General features: G+C 47.4%; 1 protein-coding gene across 1 annotated transcript; it reads right to left on the bottom strand.

Annotated features, from left to right (window-relative positions):
- Positions 1–13561: 13561 nt before the first annotated feature.
- Positions 13562–19674, bottom strand: LOC135908589 (uncharacterized). The gene is made up of 4 exons (XM_065440410.1): positions 19613–19674; positions 18210–18376; positions 17186–17312; positions 13562–13774 (listed from the first exon to the last, which is right to left on the bottom strand). The coding sequence occupies exons 1-4, from the start codon at positions 19653–19655 to the stop codon at positions 13623–13625; spliced, it is 489 nt and encodes a 162-aa protein (XP_065296482.1). The 5' UTR covers positions 19656–19674; the 3' UTR covers positions 13562–13622.
- Between the last annotated feature and the right edge of the window lie 44 nt (positions 19675–19718).

The raw sequence follows: 19718 nt of genomic DNA, 5'->3' as shown, positions 1-19718 counted from the left end.
ATAAACATCGGTTAACTTTTTTATTATTCGCTTTTGCTTGCAGTTTGGTTGTTGCCTTGGCTCTCTCCCTTAGTAGATCGCTTAATTTCTCAACTCCTTGCGATTTTTATTTCCAGTTGCCAATTTTGCAGGAAAAGTGCTATACAGTTAGGGAAAAACAGACGAGGTAACGGGCAACAGTCATCTTGCTTATGGGTTTAAGGGTTATTGAAGGGTTCCATGATGGAAGCTCTTTCACATTATTTTATTTCCCACGTTATCTAACCCATATCACGTCTGTATGGTTCCGGACATCTGCCAGCGTCGTGGCGAGCCGTAACTCAAGGAAATTATGAAGCAAAGGGATAAGTTAAACGAAATTGGCGTTTTCTCCGGCCGCAACTCGTTCCATGAGAGTACAGGCCAGCTCAGTGACAGCCGCATCCCTCTCCTGGTCCCAGGATCAGCCTAAACAAAGAAGGTTGAACTAACAAAAGCAACAGCTATGCGGGTGGCGGTTGAATAGATGGTGACAACTGAACGCATCTCGCGTTAATCACGCGGGTGCGGAATCTACAAGAAAACTGTCCTTCACATTACAAGAGATGGCGATAACTACCGCCATCTAAAAGGAGTGAAAAAGGTAGCATAATGCTGACCGATGATCAGCTGCGAAGTCTCAACATTGATCTGGCGGCGCTTTAGGAATGTGTGAGGAGTGGTGGCGTGGGTGGGGATGGGGGGGGGGGGGGGGGTATGCCACTTTATATCCGGGGGGGGCCCGGGCCCCCGCGGCCGCCCCCCCTGGGTACGTGCCTGCTTGGGAGTGCGACAGACGTTACAGTCAGGTCCCGTCCTCGTCCAATATTGTGAAGGAATCGGCGAGCGTACACCACACCAAGCCGTAATCGATGGATGAGTGTCTCCTGGCCTCTCCGCAACCGAAGTGGAAACCGGAATCGCCAACCAGCGTAATGTCTACGCAGGCGCTCTTGGAGACCTTTGGAGTTGTTCCATTGACGCGCTATAGAGGCTTTAATGGAGTTGTGGAGCAAGGCGTTGCTCTCATGCGGAGGAAAATTACGTTTTATAACCCACAGACTGCAAACGAGTAATTATAGGCGTTACCTTCCCCAGGTCACCTTACGCAAGTGCTTACATAGCATGCCCGCACGCCTTTTTTGAAGTATAATATACCGTATGGCAGCTCGCGAGGACATAAAAACGAGCTTCGAGTCAGTTCATATTCAGGTTGCTCATAATGCGCTCCATCTTTTCGATTTTCGAAGCTATGCATGAGCGATCACTTTTGCATGGATAGCGATAGTGACTTCAGGGGAACATATGTCATTTGGAGAGCCTATATTATACAGAGGTTCACAGAAGACGGAGCCAAAGAGGTCAAAAGTGCCTGAACAGACGCTGGAGCCTACACCAAGGTGACTTGTGACTTGCAATGGAGCGTTGGTCAGGTCAAAGTATACACGTCTTTTCAAAACATACGCCCCAGGCTTGAATATTTCTCATTCGGACAATTTTGATCACACAAGAAAGCAGTTGTATTTCTATGAGTAGTAGCGCAGTACTGACACGTAAATCCTGGTATTATATGTGAACCGAATTTGTTGACAATTGACACCACCACTGTCTAGCGAAGCCAGAAGTTCCACAAACTGAAATTATCCTTGGTGACTTAAGAATTTTAGGGTCTCCCAGCGGTGTCAAAGGAAAAACCATTCGGTTTTCCTTAGTGCATGGTATTATTTACCCTTGCAACAGGAACGAGCACTACGACCTCGTCATGTGGAGTAAAGATTCACCTGTGGCAATGTTACCTTTCCTCATGTGCCAGTTGTTTTCGTCTAAAATGTTGAAAGCCTTAGCAAGTGTGGCCGAAGCCATCGGTATCCTTGTCATGTGCCTAACCACAATGTGCGACAATATCAAATTTACCCCTCTATGGCGTCGCTGGTGCTGAACACTTTAGCATTGTAAAAGGCTTGCTCAACGCATTTTGGCACATCATCGAAACACACCACGCACACTTCTACCACCGGCAGCCGCTGCGCGAAACAGATCCCCGCTACCTATAAATGTAGCATCTTCCAGTAGACTGACTATGAGCGCGGCCTGAAAATTGACAACTCAATCTTGCACAGGCACCCTTAATCAATACTAGAGCTCCTTTATAGCATAGTTCCGTGTTTGATTTTGCCGTTTCTGGCCATCCTATCCCCACAGAATGCCTCCTGCTGCAAACAAGTTCAACTGTTGACAGAGACCCTCCACCGGACTGCCAAACTATTTACAGGAATCATTGCAGCCGATGTTCTACCGATGTTTATTATCATAGTTGCAAATCTGTCCTCGTGAGCACTATGAGCAAACCAGGCACGCATTTGGTTTTCCCGCCTGGCAAGATGCATCTTCTGGGAAAAAAGAAGCGTTGCTGAGAAAACACGAACTTCTTTTGCGCAGAGTTCATTAGTCGGCGTAGTATCTGAATAAAATAATATGCAACAGAGGTGTCCGTAATATTTGCTTAAATAGTTCAGACGCTTTACCATGCACAAAGTTTTTTTGTATTCCCTTCTCATTGTGGACGGATAGAATAGAGTTATAGGCAATTTCGGTAAAGGATGAGTCAGAACAAAAACAAACGAAAACCAAATTTTCATTCTAAAGAAACTGAAATCTGCGGATCCTACGTGTTGTTGGAATTGGCTTAAGCGCAGATTTCAGGGGTAATTGGCAAGAACGCTGCTCCCGGCTTCATGATCATTTGTAAGTATAGACCGCATCATCCTGTTGGATACATTTGCACTCAGAACTGATTTGCTCCACATAGACCCTTCTTTTAAGTCAAGTGCCCTAAACACCCATACGGCCCGTGCATATGGGTGTCACAGTAAACAAATGATCGTCAGAGTACGCGCAATTGAACAGATAATGCACGTTGAAATAAAAACATAAACACAAGCCAAAAAAGTAAAAGCATTACCACGACACATCCTAAACTTTTAGGACAAATATGGCCATTAAAATGACTGTATCGGAAGTTTCTCGATCGGAAGATCTCGATTGCACGATCACTTAGAATGCGTTACTTTGAACTTGCAGTGCTCGGTCTTGTACGATAATGGCATGACAACTATGGAATGACCACGACGGCCACGACCATGACGAAGGCGATGAATGAGCCGCAATGACAAAGACGGCACGGCGTGCGACATGGCGACAAAGGTATGACAATGCGGGAACGAATCCGGTCATAAGATAACAATGGCGTGACAACAGCGGGATTATACAGGTAGAAATACGATGACAGAATGACGCGAGTGGCGTGACGACAACGGAATGAAGGCACCGTACTCACTGCGACGAAATGACGACAATAGAATAATCACGACCGCACAACGGCTACTCTTTGAAGGCGACAAAGTGCCACCAACGGTTTAACGACGGTGAAATGATGACGGACTGATAGCTATTGATGACAACAGTATGATGAGGATGTTATGACGACTACAATGTGACGACATCACACCGATGTTGGAATGTAGCCGTGAGTACGACGACGATAGTATAACTGCGACGGTGTGACGAAAGGAAGGGCAAACGTTGAAACACATCGGCGGCATGAAAACAACTATACAGACATGGTGGAACGCAGACGACTCTATGACAACGATAACGTGCGGAAGACGGCGTCACAAAATCAGATGACGAAGCTGGAACGATGACGATACAACGACAACTTCGGGATTACGACTAAGGCGTAGAGACAAAGGCATGACGAGGTCGGAATATGTACGACATAGTAACGACATTGGAACGATCACAATGGCATGATGGTGACTGTGTGACGACGATACCTGTTACGGTTGGAAGACGGCAGCGTGATGGCGACAATATGGCAACATAGTGACAGTAACCGAGTAAACTAGAGGGAGGATGACGATGACATGACGACAAACTGATCAAAATGACATAAAGACGATGAAATGACGGTATGACAACCATGGCGCGTAGGTGTTGGAATTCACGTGCACTATTACCTAAATCACCTGCCACCGAGTGCCACCTCGATCGACCTTAAATCTTGTGTTTACGCTATGCCTGGTATCGTAAGGGGCAGCAGCCAGCAGTAATGACATTGGTACGATTACGGTGATGTGACGACTAAAATTCCTCCCCTGCGATCTATACACACGGCAAGAGCTAATCAACGAGACAGCTACCGCTGCGAGAAAGTCTCAGGAAGAGCCAAACAAAGCTTTGATTTGAAATATCTCCGGATCCTACACACTGTGGGAATCAGCTTAAGCGAAGCATTCATTGTGGTTTGAGATGAATGCTCTTTCTGGTTAGCTATCACACGACCCAGTTTGACACATTCTCACTGAGAGCCTCCTCGCTAAGGAGACGCTTGTTCCGCTCCATTTCGCACATGCTAGGCATAACAATGCAGGAATGACAACGAGACAACGTCCATGACCGCATCAAAATGACTGTGAGACAATGACGAATCAATGACGACGGAATGACGACGACGGGATGATGGCAATGGCATGACATCACTGGAATCATTACGGCAAAATGAAAACGATGGAACATCCCCGAGGGCATGTCGATGCAAGACGACCACGAAATGACGAAACTGCAGGGACTCCTGGGATGGCGATGGTATGGCGACGATGGTGTGGCAGTATCGTGATGCCACTTCTAAACTGCTTATGACTGTGTGGCGAAAGAAATGACGGAGCTGCAATTACGACGCTGGCATGGCAATGCATTATCAGTGCTAAAAGCAACCAGTAAAAAGCACCTAATAGCATCGTATCTCTTTTTACATTTCGCACCACCATTGTGGCGGATGGCAGTTTAAAAAAATGTCAATAATAAAATTGCATAAAGAATTTAAAAAACATCATAGTGTCCCGTAGTAGTGACAGGGAAGAAAGCGGCAAAACTGGGAATGACGAAACTAGCGTCTTATTGGGCGAACTTGTGCCCTCAAAAACAGGCTACACTCAAAGTACGGCGACAGCGGCGAACAAAGCCGGCGATCGTCGAAAATTCGATCTGCCGGTCGAGCACGTCGGCTTTTATACACGAGTCATCGAAGGTTCCAGAGTAATCGGTGGTGCCCGCGTGTCTTCCGGAAATTTCTACAGAATTCCCATCGCGCATGCAATCAGAATACACAACCTTCGGTGACAACAGAACCGTCGATAACATTCGAGAAACTTCCTACACATGGAGGCGCGACCCACGCTGAGCGATAACATTCGTTAGACGGTGAAAAGCGCTCACCCGTAAAAGATAAACAGGTCTATGTGTCAATAGTTTCGCTATGAAGGAGAAGCAATGAATGTCATAGCAACATGTTAGAACATTCCACGAAGTGTAGGTCTCGTAGCTGTAGTGGCAGTATGAATTGAAGTAAACGTAAGCTAAGTAAAAGCGAGCTGTTGTGCTAGGGGTCCTCTGTTTGAAACCAGCCGTCCGACGATTTCATTTATGTTTATTATTTAAACACCAAGTCTTCTTTAGCGGTTTTATCACCCCCTTTCCGTAGCGGTTATGTTTTAAACGTCGTTTCTAGCCCAATCACTGAGAAAGTGCACGGCCGCGCAAATAAGGTTACACCATTTACAGGTTTGAATTCTATTATTGTTTCGCTCTTTTAGTATTTAAGTCCGACAATATCTATGATAAAAGGCAAGCCCTGTCGGTCTTTTTTTCATTGCATTTGTTTGTGGGCTGCCATTCTCAAAATCCTGAGAAATAATTTTGTAGAAAATGTAAAACCTGGCATCGCAAATTTAGTGATAGAATGGTGTTGCAATATAACCCGCATCTACCGCGCGCCATATAGCATGGCATGTGACAGAGCATACATGTACCTACATGCTTACGGAACCACACGGCCACGGCGACGTCGACGCCTGCAACACAGGCAAATTCGTTTGGTGTGATCATATAATTCCTATCGCAATAAAATGTGTGAACTGCGATTGCTTTTGTAGTGTTTTGTATTGTTGCATCCACGGCAGCAACAATAGCCATAGCGCATGACAGCCCCATCAATACGTATATTGAAGTCGACACCTTAAGGATGTACATCAGGCACTTCGCCGGACTTGCATCGCACCATCTCACCTCCCTTCCTGCCACTCGACCTCGTTCAGCGTTTAGCAGGATTATTGCCGCCAACCATGGAACTTCACCGTCAAGCTACGCGCCTGCAGCACGATCATCTCTACCGATGTGGTGCCTCCATCCACTCCAGACTCTTCTTGTCATTCCAGGCATAAAAAAGGCAACGGAGATGACATCTGTCACCCTCAGACAAACCGTGCTTTCATTCCTACATGACAAGCTCAAAGAACGCATTCACGTTAACACGGACGGTTCTGTCTCCTCTAAAAGTTCAGCTTGAGCAGTGGTTATTCTTGCAGAGTCTGTCACCATCAAATTCAAGACGTCTCACATTACATCATCGACGGCTGCAGAACTCGCAGCTATGCGGGCTGCTTTAGAGTTTATTGGTCCAAATCATTACATTCATGGTCCATCTTTTGTGACTCGAAAGCAGCTCTCCAGTATCTGCTGTCACCTTTCAACCACGGACCTAATGAGCAATTAAACGAAAACATCCGACTACTCCACCATCACGCAATCGAGAAGGGGCACAATATCATCTACCAGTGGATACCGGGTCCTTGCGGAATTTCGGGAAATCACATTGAGGACGACGCTTCCCGATCGGCCCACGATGGTACCCATATTATACCAATACCACTGTCAAGAACAGACGCAGCCACAAGTGTTCGCTCCCTCGCATGCGAGCCTACGCAGAATCTGTGGAACACCGATAAATTTACGAACGCACATCTCCACAGATTGGATCAACGTCTGCAACTCCGACCAGGGTTACCACGAGCGGAAGCAAAACTTCTGTGCCACCTGTGGCTCAGCGGGGCATTCACGAACTCCTATTCCTTTCGCTTTGGAATGGCGAAAGCCCTACTTGCGACACCTGCGGCTGCGAGGAGACGATCGAGCACATCTTTTGTGACTGTTCCCGTTACAATGTGCGAAGAAAAGTGCTCGTGAGCGCGATCGAAAAACTGGACAATCGCCCCTTCACAAAAGAAAACTTTCTAGGACGCTGGTCCAGACGAGCTTCGGCACTGAAAGCCTTTAAGGGCTTTGCTGAAACTTTTAAGGACATGCGAATTGTGCGACCGTCTTTTAACGTTGTCGCACATAGCATCGCGTTACTGTGGGAATTTTTCTTTTTCTTTCTTCTTCTTTCGCCTTTTATTCCTTTATCCCTCTCCCCAGCACAGGGTAGCCAGCTGGAACTTGCAATAGCTAACCTCCCTGTCTTTCCTCCCCTTTTATCTCTCTCTCTTGTAGCTAATACACTAATGACATCAAGCAACCTTTATTGCGTGGAATAAAATCAAACACTTTTCCTTTCCCTCTAAAGCGGCGAGACACCGACGAAAGACGGCTGTTAGGTTCAGCTGACCTAGGCAGTTATGCTTGTTATGATTGTTCTGGGATGTTGTACGCATATCCCTTGGCTTGGGCGGCAATTTTTACTTTCAGTGGAACAGATGCCGTGGAAAACTTCGGAACAATCGGCATTTGCAGGATTTAAACAAATCACTCAGGCGGACGAGCTCGAATGAGATGACGAGACGGCTACATCAGGGTATCAGAACACTTGCACTGCTCCTTCATGAGCGCTGGGCTGTTTCGATTTCCACCTCACACAATCTTGTCAATAAGCAAGACAGTCGTTCGGGGATCTCTGAGAACAGTTACGATTTTCAGTCCATGTAGTGTTCATATTAAACACTTTTAGGGCGAAGAAGTCCAAGGATCCCCCAGCGCCATTTTCTTAGTCCAGCGACTGGCCGGGTAGATTCAACCTTACACCTATAAAGATTGTTTGCCCGATGATTCGTTTCGAACCGAGTTCAACAGGGCAGTGTGCCCACGGTCTACCCATTTCGCCACAGATATACAGATACGCCGATAAAAAAAAACACACATACACACACAAAAACAAGACAGCAGTTCTTAGCTTGTGACAACAAGCGCTATGTAACTTTTAGCGCGTGCTCCACGTCGCGTTGAATAGCAACGATTCACTTGAAAAAGCAAGAACGTGGTAGTTTCCCGCAGCAGGTGTTTGTCTACTTAACTGACGCCGTCTGTGAAGTGCGTTTTCTTTTTCGTTCTCTCTGCGCTGATGTACGGCGTCTTTGTACTTGCTGTGGCGTTAGACGTCATGCAAGCAACGTATGGACCGCTTACACTGGTTAAAAGAACTAGCACTACCAGCTCGGACGACGCCATACGAGGCCTTCTGAGTGCACCCGAGTGTCTTCCGAGTGTAACCGAATAGCTGAATCACCGCACATAAGGGATTGGCTTGCCGAATTTGATTGATTGCACGAGATACCGTATTGCAAAAAAATTTATCAGCCCTTCCCCTACCGGAGAGTGGGGGTAAGCGAAGCTTGTCCTGCGTAGACCTGACCTTTGTCATGGTTAAGTAACCCACAGGTAACGGTGCCGGAGCGCTTCTACCTCCGCTCTCTCAGCTCGCGATCTTCTCGTTGCTGTCGCATTGCCTGGGCTCGGGCGGCTCTAACGGTTCCATGGGCGCGCCGACAGCGAGCGCTTTCACGGGCAAACCCTCGCCGTCGCTCGTCGAACGCTGCCCATTCCTCGGGGGAACGCACAACGCGTGACGTCGGTTCCGTTTGTGAGACTAAACTGAACGGAAACGAAGTAGGAGCAGCGCGTGTGAGACCATTTCTTGTCCTTTCTTTTCCCAGCGGAAGCGAAACAGATTTGGTAGGTTGCGTGCGTGGCGTGAACGCACGCCTATGCAGTTAGAATCTATGCTAATAACTAAAGCTCCTGCGCCGACGCAGCGGTCACCTCATCCATCCGCCGTTTCCTGCGGCTGCTGTGCTCTGGGAGCTACTGCGTTTTTTACCGCGAAGCTGTACACCTCTACCGTTCAAGGAAATTATCGTGTCGTTTAAAGCAAAGGAGTCCCCATACGTGGACCAATCCCGGAGATAGTGCAATGCCGGGCCGACCCGCGGTGGAGGTGGAGCAGGCGTTAAGCACTCCCCATACATGGGCCAATCCCGAAGATAGTGCAATGCTGGGCCAACCCAGGGCGGAGGTGCAGTTCGCCATTAAGGGGCCCACATACACAGCTTCGCTGGTCATCCTTCTTCGTAGAGTGGAAGGGCACTGAGATTTTTTGCGTGGCCACGACAACGCCACTTGTGAGCCAACACAAGCTTCGCTTGAATATGGGGCTGAGCACGGCGTGGTAAACCGGAAGAAGTATCCTTCAATACAGCAATGTCAGAGTACCCTGCCGTACCAATAATGAGAAACGCAAGTTCAAGTCTTCTGCGGACAGTGCGTTTCACCAAATAAATGGTGGTCTGTCGATGACGAAGTATTATCTTAAAACGGTAATCTACTCAGATTTATAGAAGAAATATTTAGCCCCCGATATGAATGCAGTATAAAATGTCACAAGTGTAATTCGACGAGGAACAATTGGGTGTCCTCTCGTGCATTGTTGGTTTTTCCGAACTCTCGTGCTTGTTACTAAGCTATCGCGTTCGGAAATGCGTATTTTATTCAGAGAAGGAGGCTACTAGGGAGAACTCGTACGCGTGCATAATTACAACAGACTACGCATGTAGTTTTAACAATCAACCAAGAATGTCTCCCGTGTAAACATCGTTTCCTAGATTGCGGAATGCACACGAATTAAGAATCTGCTTCACTGGAAAGTTCGTTCTCACCATTTTGAAGTATTCTTATCCGATGACTGTTTTATTCATCTGAAGAGCACCAATGCATTTCGGGCTCGAAACTCTCCTTGATTTGGCCCTTTTCTTGTCCGAATAAGTGATTCGGGGACAGAGGAGCTAATATATTAATAAAGTACCTAAGCCTATGTTTGAACAGCGGCAGCGCTGAAAAGACGAGGTCGACGAAAGGAGGCTCGTTCTGTCATGACCTCCGAGATCCGCACACGCACGCAAATCGAAACCGGCACGCGGTAATCTCGGAGGTACTGCAGTAAAACACGTTGTGGGGCTAGTTAGTGCATAGCTTTCAATAGAATAAGCGCCACAAAGTGACAGCACACAAGAAGAAAAACAGACAGGACAAGGCGCTTCCTGTCTGTTTTTCTTCTTGTGTGCTGTTACACAAGAAGAAACAGACAGGACAAGGAAACGCCTTGTCCTGTCTGTTTTTCTTCTTGTGTGCTGTCACTTTTTGGCGCTTATTCTATTGAAAGAAACCTCGGAGGCTATGGTGTTGTGATCCTCTACGTCGGCGTCTTCGTTTTAGCGCTGCTGCTTGTTAAATACGAACTTCCACCGACTCACGCAAATTGCCAAGGAATCAGTCACGCAATGTACGCGGACGACATAACAATCTGGACTACTCAAGGCTCACTAGGGGATAAACAGGGTGTCTCCAAGAGAGGCACTACAAGAAGCTGCCGCCTGCATCGAAGAATACACAAAGCAAAGAGGCCTCAGATGCTCCACTGAGAAATCTGAACTCCTCAGGGTGGGCAGACACCCCACTGATGCCCCGCTCGAAGTAAGGCTAGAAGGACAGAATATCCCGGAACAAAAGATGATTAGAATCCTCGGCATGTGGCTGCAAGGAAGCCGGAAATGCAGCCACACAATCTGCCGGCTAAGCAAAGCAGCAGGACAGGTGGGCCGAATGATTAGCAGAGTGGCACACAAGAGATATGACATGAAAGAGGAGGACACACTCAGGTTTGTCAACAGCCTGATAGTCAGCCGAGTCACATACTCACTGCCGTACCATGCAATCACCAAAACTGAAAAAGAGCAAGTGGAGACCATCCTCCGGAAAGTGTATAAAACAGCTCTCCACCTCCCAAGGAACACATCCAACGACAAACTCGTGCAACTTGGAATCAGCAACACTTTTGAAGAACTAAGGGAATGCCAGCTCAAGGCACAAGTACGAAGACTCAGCAATACAACAATGGGAAGGGCGCTCCTGACAAAGCTAGGTCGGGAAGTAGAAAAACCACAAAGTAGCAGGGCCACAATACCAGACCCACTAAGAAAGAAACTACGCATACAAGCTATCCCTCGCAACATGGACCCAAACCTCCATGCGAGTAGGAGACAGGCTAGGGCAGAGTTTTACGAAAAGACGATGGGACATCGGGACAATACAGTCTACACCGATGCGTTCCTATACCCACAAGCACACAAAAACAACGCGGCAGCGGTAGTAGTAGATAATCAAGGAGAATTAATCACAGGACTCACGGCCGAGGTGGATAACATAACCGAGGCAGAGGAAATTGCTGTCGCACAGGCAGCGGAAGAAGGTTATAGAACAGGAATATCCCTCAATATTCTAACAGATTCACAAGAGGCGTGCCGGAGCTATATAAGAGGCAGAATTAGTAACACGGCACTCAAGATCCTCAGCAGAGTTCCAATCGCTGAGGGACAACCCACACATAACATTATCTGGATACCAAGCCACGCAGGGATCAGGGGCAACGAAGGGGCAGACAACCTAGCTCGAGGGATGACCAGCCGAGCAGGAACGTCAACCACCCCGGAGGGGCCACAGATCAACTGCTGGAACTGCTATTCAAAGCTATTAGACCTCTATAAGGGGCTAAGATATCAATATCCCCCACCACATAAACCATTAACAAAGGAGGAGGCCGCAGGATGGCGGAGACTGCAAACGGGCTCCTTCCCAAACTTACACATACTAAGTAGGATGTTCCCCACGCAGTATAGCACAACCTGTCCGTGGTGAGGAGCTAAACCAACATTATACCACATTACATGGGAGTGTACAAGAAACCAGGCATTTCACAAACCCAAAACACCAAGTGCGGAGCAATGGGAGAGCTGGCTCACCAACCGCGAGCTAGAGGCTCAAAGAGCTTTAATAGCGCACGCGTGCGAGGCGGCCCGGATCAGCGGAGCCCTGGACTAGGGGCCCATCCATGGATGAAGAGGACCCAAGCTTCAAGAATGAAGACTTCGGCCTCGACCCGCTAAAACCTTTAAAAAGTCAAAGTTTTCCATTCCATTCGCTGCTTTTGTAAGTATCACCGCGCCACGGTAATATAAATCCTCCTGATGTAAAAAAAAAAGCACGGAGAAGGAAAACAGTCTTTGCTATAGCCAACTCTACGTCCAGAAAGCAACAGCTCGCTTTTCCTATACACGCGTGACTTCCAAACAAATTATTGCTTTCGTTCCGGTCGTCGCAGTAATAGGGCGAATTAGCAGTTCCTATGTGGACCACCTGATGCTGCGGCCTCAGAAGTATACTTACCAAAGAACTTGAATCCCCTTCCAAAGCGTTTGGTAAGGCTGAAACTAAGCACGCCCCGCATACGTGTAATGAAAAGCACTGACCTCATGCAATGTCCAGTTCCCTTCTTCAATGCAAGGGCGACGCGGCGCACAATACGGAATGCCGTTCACTCGTGGACACCCACCGTATCCTCTTGCCGTCCCAAGAAAAATGTTCTTTACAATAAAACCATAACGCGACGAACACTGTCGTAGAAACACCGGCACTACCACGCTGAGTCGCCTACGTTGTTCAAGGTCCTCCCGCGCAGTTCGTCGAAGAAAACGATGCCGCCACGGTCGAAGCCAAACAATTGTCGCAGTCCTTGATCGCCGCGAACACGTAAAAAGGATCACTGCAGTCTCTAATTAGGGCGCGGATATAATCCGGCGTAGCGCCGGCACGCGCGGCGCAGTTAACGCTACGCAGTTGCGAAACGGACGCTCTACAGTCTAGCGTCAACGCTCAGCCAGCGTGACTGGCGGCATTCGGCTCGCGTTGACGTGGGCAGCGCGGGAACAGTGTTTATCTCGCGCCGGAGACGCTAGACCAGAGTGCATCGCGCGTAAGCTTGGTTGGCCGGCAGCATGCTAGACTACAGTACAGGCGCACTGAAGAGGTTAGGCCGAATAGAGAGTTCGTCAAACGCAGAAGCGCTCGGCCACAGCGCCCTTGTGCGCATGCGCTGCGGTAACACATCTCCACGGTGCTGCGGGCTGCGTTCAACGCGCTCAACTCTGCAGGACGCAAATTTTCACCGATCCTGGCGCTTGCGTGGCAGGCTGAAACACCGAGTCACATCAGCGCCTTTAAACGCGCCGGTTTTAGGAATGAAAGTCACCGGTATTGACGAAGCTGTAGAAATTATCAGCGTAAGCATTGTGCGTGTCTGCAAACAGTTGCGTACGCCTTAGTTACCGGGCTTTTGCATTAGGATGCATAAAAATGGAACTGTCGGCTAAAAGGTTTAGAAAACGGGGGTTAGTGACGTTTCGGAACCCGTACGCTTTGAAAAAAAGAAATTAACATCGGATTTAGTCAATCGCAACATTTTGTGCTACATGTACGCAACTTGATTATAGGACGTCCGTGGCACCCTTGACCATAAGCCATAACTGCGACTCAAAAGTTGGGACACACAAAGTTTTATTGCATCTGCGCCGCTCTCTTTTTTTTTTTTGTGCGACGTCTGATGTCTAAGGCACTTCGGCGAACCTTCGAGCGCCTGGTGACGACCTCCTCCTTTTCCTCCAGCGGCGGCGAAGCGCGCTGCCCCCAACCATGGCCGTCACGAAGACCACTACCAGAAGTGCCGCCACCAGGAGGTAGGAGCGCCTGCCGTCACCCTCTGCGATTGTTTAAGGAGAAAGGCACAACGAATCATTCATGAGATTACGAAGCACAGTTCAGTTCTCAAGTTTGCTCGAGGTATACAATGTCAACGTCAACTCACCACCAAGCCTTAATTACGTTAAACATAATCGCCACAAGAGTCTAACTATAGCTGTGCTGTTGCGTTGCTGAACACGATGCCGCTGCTTCGATTACAAGCCACCGTCGCCGCATTCAGAAGGGGTCGGGCGGTAAAAAACATTCAGGTACCGTGCTTCGGTGTGGATTAGAGAAATACAGGTGGCCAAAATCATTCCGTAGTCCTCCGCTTTGGCTTCCCTCATAGCTTACTGTGCAGGTTCGGGACATTGGACCCCACAGGTTATATTCTGTTGCACTGAGGACTGAAGGCGTGAAAAGCAGGATGAACCTTATCTATAAGGGCGAAGGTAATAAGGATAAGACGAGCTCGTACACACCAGCTACACTAATGGCGGTGATGTAAAGAATGGCAACCCAAGCCATAAAAGAAGACCTGTCAAAGTTGGTGGAGAAAAATGATACATTGGGGGAACTACACAATCGGTTCAGACCAGGCAGAGGCTTAGAGGATATGCTTGTACTAACACAGTTTGTACGAACACAGTGCATTGAGGTTTCAATGACTCAGATTAGGTACTCATTAGTTAACCATTATATCTTTATTGGTAGCATTCATAGATACTTAAAGCTGCTTGCGACTACGTAGACCGGAAATCGGCATGAGATATTCTCAAGCACGAGGGCGATGATTTCGCGGGGCTGTTTAGGGAGATGTATGTATTAACGAGCCGAGTATAAATTGTACGGGAAGGCCGGAAGTTCAATGAAGTTGTCAAAATACACCAAATACTGAAGAAGAGTGTTCCTCTGTCTCCATTGTTGTACAAACTTTACGTTAAAGGCATAGAAAGAGGCATGGAAAGCAGTGAATCTTAAGTCCGTAATTGGTCGAACGTACAACAGAAGGTCCCTGGGCTGATGTATGCGGGCGGCAGTGCTACCAGCGGAAAATGCAAGGAATTTACGGAGAGCAGTATAACTGGCAATACAGCGAAAAAGCGAGGCCTTCAGCATAGCATACAGAGTCTGGAATTATGATCTTCTATGAAGAGACGAGTAATAACGTGGTATCAGTTCAAGACGACGTCACACCCGTAGTCAAGCAATATAAGTACCTCGGCGTATACATAAACAAAGGACGGACTTACTCAAGCACCCACAAAGATAATATAAAAATAAAAGAGAAGTGGAACGCAGCAACAATGATACACAGAGAACTTTGGGGCCACAATAACTATGAGGTGGTGCGTGGAATCTGGAAAGGAGTAATGATGTCAGCGCTAAAGCTCGCAAATGTCATTATGTGCTTGATTTGGGATATCTTATCGCAGCGGGAGGTTAACCAAATATTGGTAGGCCGGTTGGCTTTGGAATACCACGGCACAACCACAATTGATTCAGTGTAGGGCGACATGGCTTAAGCCTCTTTAGAAGTCAGAGAAGCGCAAAGCAAAATTAGTTTTGAAGAAGGACTCAGGAACATGGATCAAAATAAGTGGGCGGCTAAAGTGCACTAGTATTTGCACCTGAAAAGCGTGGACACAGAATGGAGGAAGAGGTCAAGAAAGTTGGCAACCGGGCACAGGGTAATTGAAAGTGTAAATATACAACCAGATGACATTAAAAAGAAACTGATTGATAAGGCGATGGTAGACCCGATGCAAAGAATGGAAACAAACTGCCCGTGGAGATTTACAAGAGTGAGAAGAAAATAGAAAGGAATACCTGCAGGATATCTGTAGGATGTAGGATATCCTGTAAATATATAGTTGCTTGTATTGTCACCTACTACTCCTGTAATAGCCCAAAATTGGGCTGACAGTATCAATAAATGAAAATGAAATGAATAACACGAAAGGTAGTGCCTTGCTATTTGAGGCCCGAGCTGGCTGCCTGAAGACAAAAACCATGCCGGATCAATCACACGCCACAGGATGTGGCATGTGCATTCTGAAGAAAAAACAAATATCCCGCAAACGACGACGTAATGAAATGTCAAGATATTCCCAGTGAAACCACTAGGGAGTGTCCACCTACCACAAGCGCTGGGATTCAAAGAAGATGGAAAGATTAACTCTTCAGCACTCGAGATAAGAGACGGCTAGAACACTGGTAGAAGAAAAGATAATAATAGGGCTTAGTCACTGCAAGTGTAAGCACTGGTACAGTATAGTGATAGATGTTTTAAATACAAAACTTCAGATCGAAATCAGATAGGCAAAAGGCTAGATAGCGTTATATGTAGTAAAACCTGATTAAATCAAGCAGGCTAGTGAGCCCTCCTCCCCCTCTCCGTTTTAAAGGGGATGCCAATACGCATCATCATCATCAGTGAGCGGACGACTAGCTTGAGCGGAGGGACGTTTGAGAATACCGAGGTCAGTCTGGCTCTGACCAGAACAAGCCCTCTAGCTGAAACGTTGACTCAAGCGACATGCAACGCTTGAACACTGTTGACCGCTTCGAATGCCTCGTGAGCCACCTCACCTATTCAGAACTTTTTTTTTACCCTGCTTACAGTCTCTGGCGCTTCTGTATTAGGCTCCACCAAGCTCACGGTTCTGTGGGTGGGTGCTAACAGAGTGAGCCAAAAGGTCAGCAAGCGTATCGGACTCTCAAGTGCCTATAAACCCGTTTACATCACAGAGCAGATGCGCACAATTTGGTGACGATGCCAATCTATGTTAACTTGCAATGCCTCTTTGTAAACTATGCAGCCACGTTTATAAAACACAATGGAATTACTGAGTGCTACTTCGGCGCTTTGCAAGCGCTTCGGCGCTTTGCCAGTTCGATGATTGGGCAATCGTAGCTTTACAAAAAAAAAGAACACTTTTGAAGAATGCGGTGAAAATCCAGGTTTTCTTTTTTTTGTGTGTGCAATCTCTAAAATTTGCATTTTACGTGTAAAATTAGCATCTGTGTCTTGGGAAAGACAATTACGGGGATTAACGTCCCAAAGCGACACACGCTCTAAAGATGACGCCATTGTCTGTTGGGGTGTCTACTGAATAATTTTGTCCCAAATGGGGTTCATTAGTGTACTCAAATTGAAGTACACCATCCTCTCTACATACTATTATTAAGCACAATAATAATACAGAATCCATATCGCCTCACAAATGAGATATATACGTGATGTGGGAGACCAACTAAAAAAAACCTGCAGAGTTCAACATCTTGACGAAGAACCACGGCCACAGACAATGCATCTCAACGGTATGCAGCCGTCGAGGTCGGGCATCGAACCAGCGACCTTGTGCCAGGCAACAATAAACGCGCCACAGCCATCGAGCCACTAAAATGTGCGATGAATCGACATTACCTGGTATCGCCGGAGCCGGTCGCAAACCGGATGACCCCAGAGGGGCGTGGAACCCCGCCTGTTGCGCATGGGTCAACGTCGTAGCATCCCCATGAGTTGGCTTCGGGACGGCGTCACCAGGCAGCGTCTTGAACAACATATATGGCTAATTATTGATTTGTTAATTGCGGGTACGAAGCGCTATAGTTCACCCATAATGTAGTATCACGGTTCTTTTTTTCGTAAAAAAGTAGGAAAAGCACAATATTAACAAGTAAAAGAATTGCATTGAACCTGAGGCAAGTCTTACGAAACTTGAACTACGGTGAACCATCGATGCTTTTTTTTTTCCTACGCTTCGAGATACAAGCAAAACTGACTCAAAAGGCACTAATTACGATATAATGTAGTTTTTTCCTCAAGAGCAGCGTATGTAAGCTCACAGAGATTTCTCAGAGCGAAGCCACCATTTTAATCTGCACAAATGGAGCAGGACTAGAACAACAATAAAGAAGCCCCCGACCAACGCAATAGCGGCAGTTTCTGCATGCTGTGCACGCGTAAGCCTTTATGCACACGGCCCAGGACGGGCGCAGCCCCCATCAAGGACGTCCTGACGAAACGGTGATGGTAAACCGTTTTTAAGACACGAGGTCACCATTGAAAGCAACATCTCGATAACTAGCAAGAGGGAGAGGCAAAGGACGAGACGTCACGTGACCAGTGTCATCCAGTGTATCAGTGTGATTCACCCATGCCTAAAGTGGTTGAGCCAGCGGCCGACTGCGATTTGCGCCAGCGTCGCCGAGCTGTACGTGCTAGCGCTACAGCTTTTCTCGGAGAACGGCGACCATGCACATGCTTGCGTTTTTTTTTCTTTTTTAACACGAAAATGTTTTATGGCGGGATCCACCATCAACTTCCTGTAACGGATGTGACGTCGGCGGATCCATCCATCCATCCATCCATCACCACAGCGAGTTAACGCACAAATACACACAAGGACTGAAGACGAAATGATAGACACGGCTAGCTGAATGCGTACCAGTCTCCTGTCGTTCAGCTTCCTGTCTTCTGGCCAGCTCAGTAGTCCACCTTCTGCTCGCGCAGGCCTGGTCACTTTCGTCTGTGTCTCCACCACTGCCGACGCCGAGCCAAGCCAGGTCACGACGAAGGCAGCAAACAGCACGACCGTTGAGCTTCGCATGGCACCTAATCGAGGGCATTATAGGTTCAAATACAGAGCGCTCACGGCGGCGTGCGTACCTGAGTTCTCCGGCTACTAATCGCAAAGCGTTTCTGCATGTCTTCTGAACAAGGTATAGAAAGCTCTGTATTTTATTCACTCTGTTGAAAGAAATGGAGGACTGCTGTTTCTCCCTCTCACAGAGTTAGTTGCATTAAGGCATCATATAATGGAATGGCAACCATGGCCACGATCTTGTGCTGCTGCCTTGTGCTCGATTCTATAGACTCTTTTCATCCACCGTTCAATGCCAGCTGATCCCACTGATAACACCGGCAGAGCGTCACTCAGACCACTCACGAAGTGCGAAGAGCGGGAAAAAGAATAGCATCAGAAAAGGCATCACTACAAAATGATGGGCTTACTCTCCAGGTCGAAATTTCTGGCTGGCCCTACCTCGCAGCCCATAATTAGGTGGACGGCGCGGGAAGGAAGCAATGGGCTAGAGCTCTAGACCGAACAGTGATCATGTTTTAGAAATCTTCTTAGCCTAAAGCAGGTTCTGCTTCCACCCATAAAAGCACACGCTTATTGCTTCTCTGAAAAACGTAATGTTATCGTTCCCACTTAATCTCCATTTGAAACATTTGCTGAAGTGACTTCTGGGGATGTAATTCTTCAACGCGCTGCACAGGCCAATTGACTACCTTGGTGGTCGGCCACAGGTGAACACTTCCCGCCAGTGAACGCGTTGCAATCGGTGCCGTTAAAATGAAAACCAGGTGGCTTTGCTAGTAATGTCGTGCAACTTGTTAATAGCACTAAAGAACAAGAGCGGCGCATATTTGATGGACCTCAAACAAACGATGAATGAAATGCGCTAATGATCAAGCAGTTGTGCCCTTGTTTTGTACTTTTCATCAGCGCTTTCTACTGTCAGGCATACATACATGCAAGAGCGGCTAAAACAACGAAGTTTTCTTTCGTCAAATTATAGTAGTAAACAAGGGCCGAATTCAAAAAGCTTTTTCTTCACAACAGCTGCTTGCAAATGAACGGCCGTCTCCACTGACTTGCCCTGCATCACGAGCGGCTGCTATCTGTTTAGTTTTAGTCTAAAAGCTCGTTTGTGAGTACGACATCATGTCTACAAAGCGCTTTCGAGAAGGCAACATTGTCTAAACTAACCACGTAATTGTTAGCCTTTTCATGTTCAGGTGTGCGGGGAAATTCTTTGAGAGAACAATAAACACAATACATACCTGCTGACTCGGGGAGGAAGAGCTTCTTCTTCTTCTTTTCCATCCAGCCGTCTGCTTCTCTAAGTCCGTCTGCTAGTTCCGGCCAGCGCTAGCGGCGAGACGCCCT

The sequence above is a fragment of the Dermacentor albipictus genome, chromosome 9, assembly GCF_038994185.2.
Source record: "Dermacentor albipictus isolate Rhodes 1998 colony chromosome 9, USDA_Dalb.pri_finalv2, whole genome shotgun sequence".
Taxonomy (NCBI): domain Eukaryota; kingdom Metazoa; phylum Arthropoda; class Arachnida; order Ixodida; family Ixodidae; genus Dermacentor; species Dermacentor albipictus.
The sequence above is the reverse complement of the archived record's forward strand: the minus strand, read 5'-3'. Positions and strand labels throughout refer to the sequence as shown.

Coding starts and splice junctions, on each gene's coding strand:
- LOC135908589 (XM_065440410.1), bottom strand. CDS start 19,655: ATGGAAAAGAAGAAGAAGAAGCTCTTCCTCCCCGAGTCAGCAG. Junction 18,377..19,612: donor CTTCCTCCCCGAGTCAGCAG/GTATGTATTGTG, acceptor GCCCTCGATTAG/GTGCCATGCGAAGCTCAACG. Junction 13,775..17,185: donor ACCGGCTCCGGCGATACCAG/GTAATGTCGATT, acceptor AAACAATCGCAG/AGGGTGACGGCAGGCGCTCC.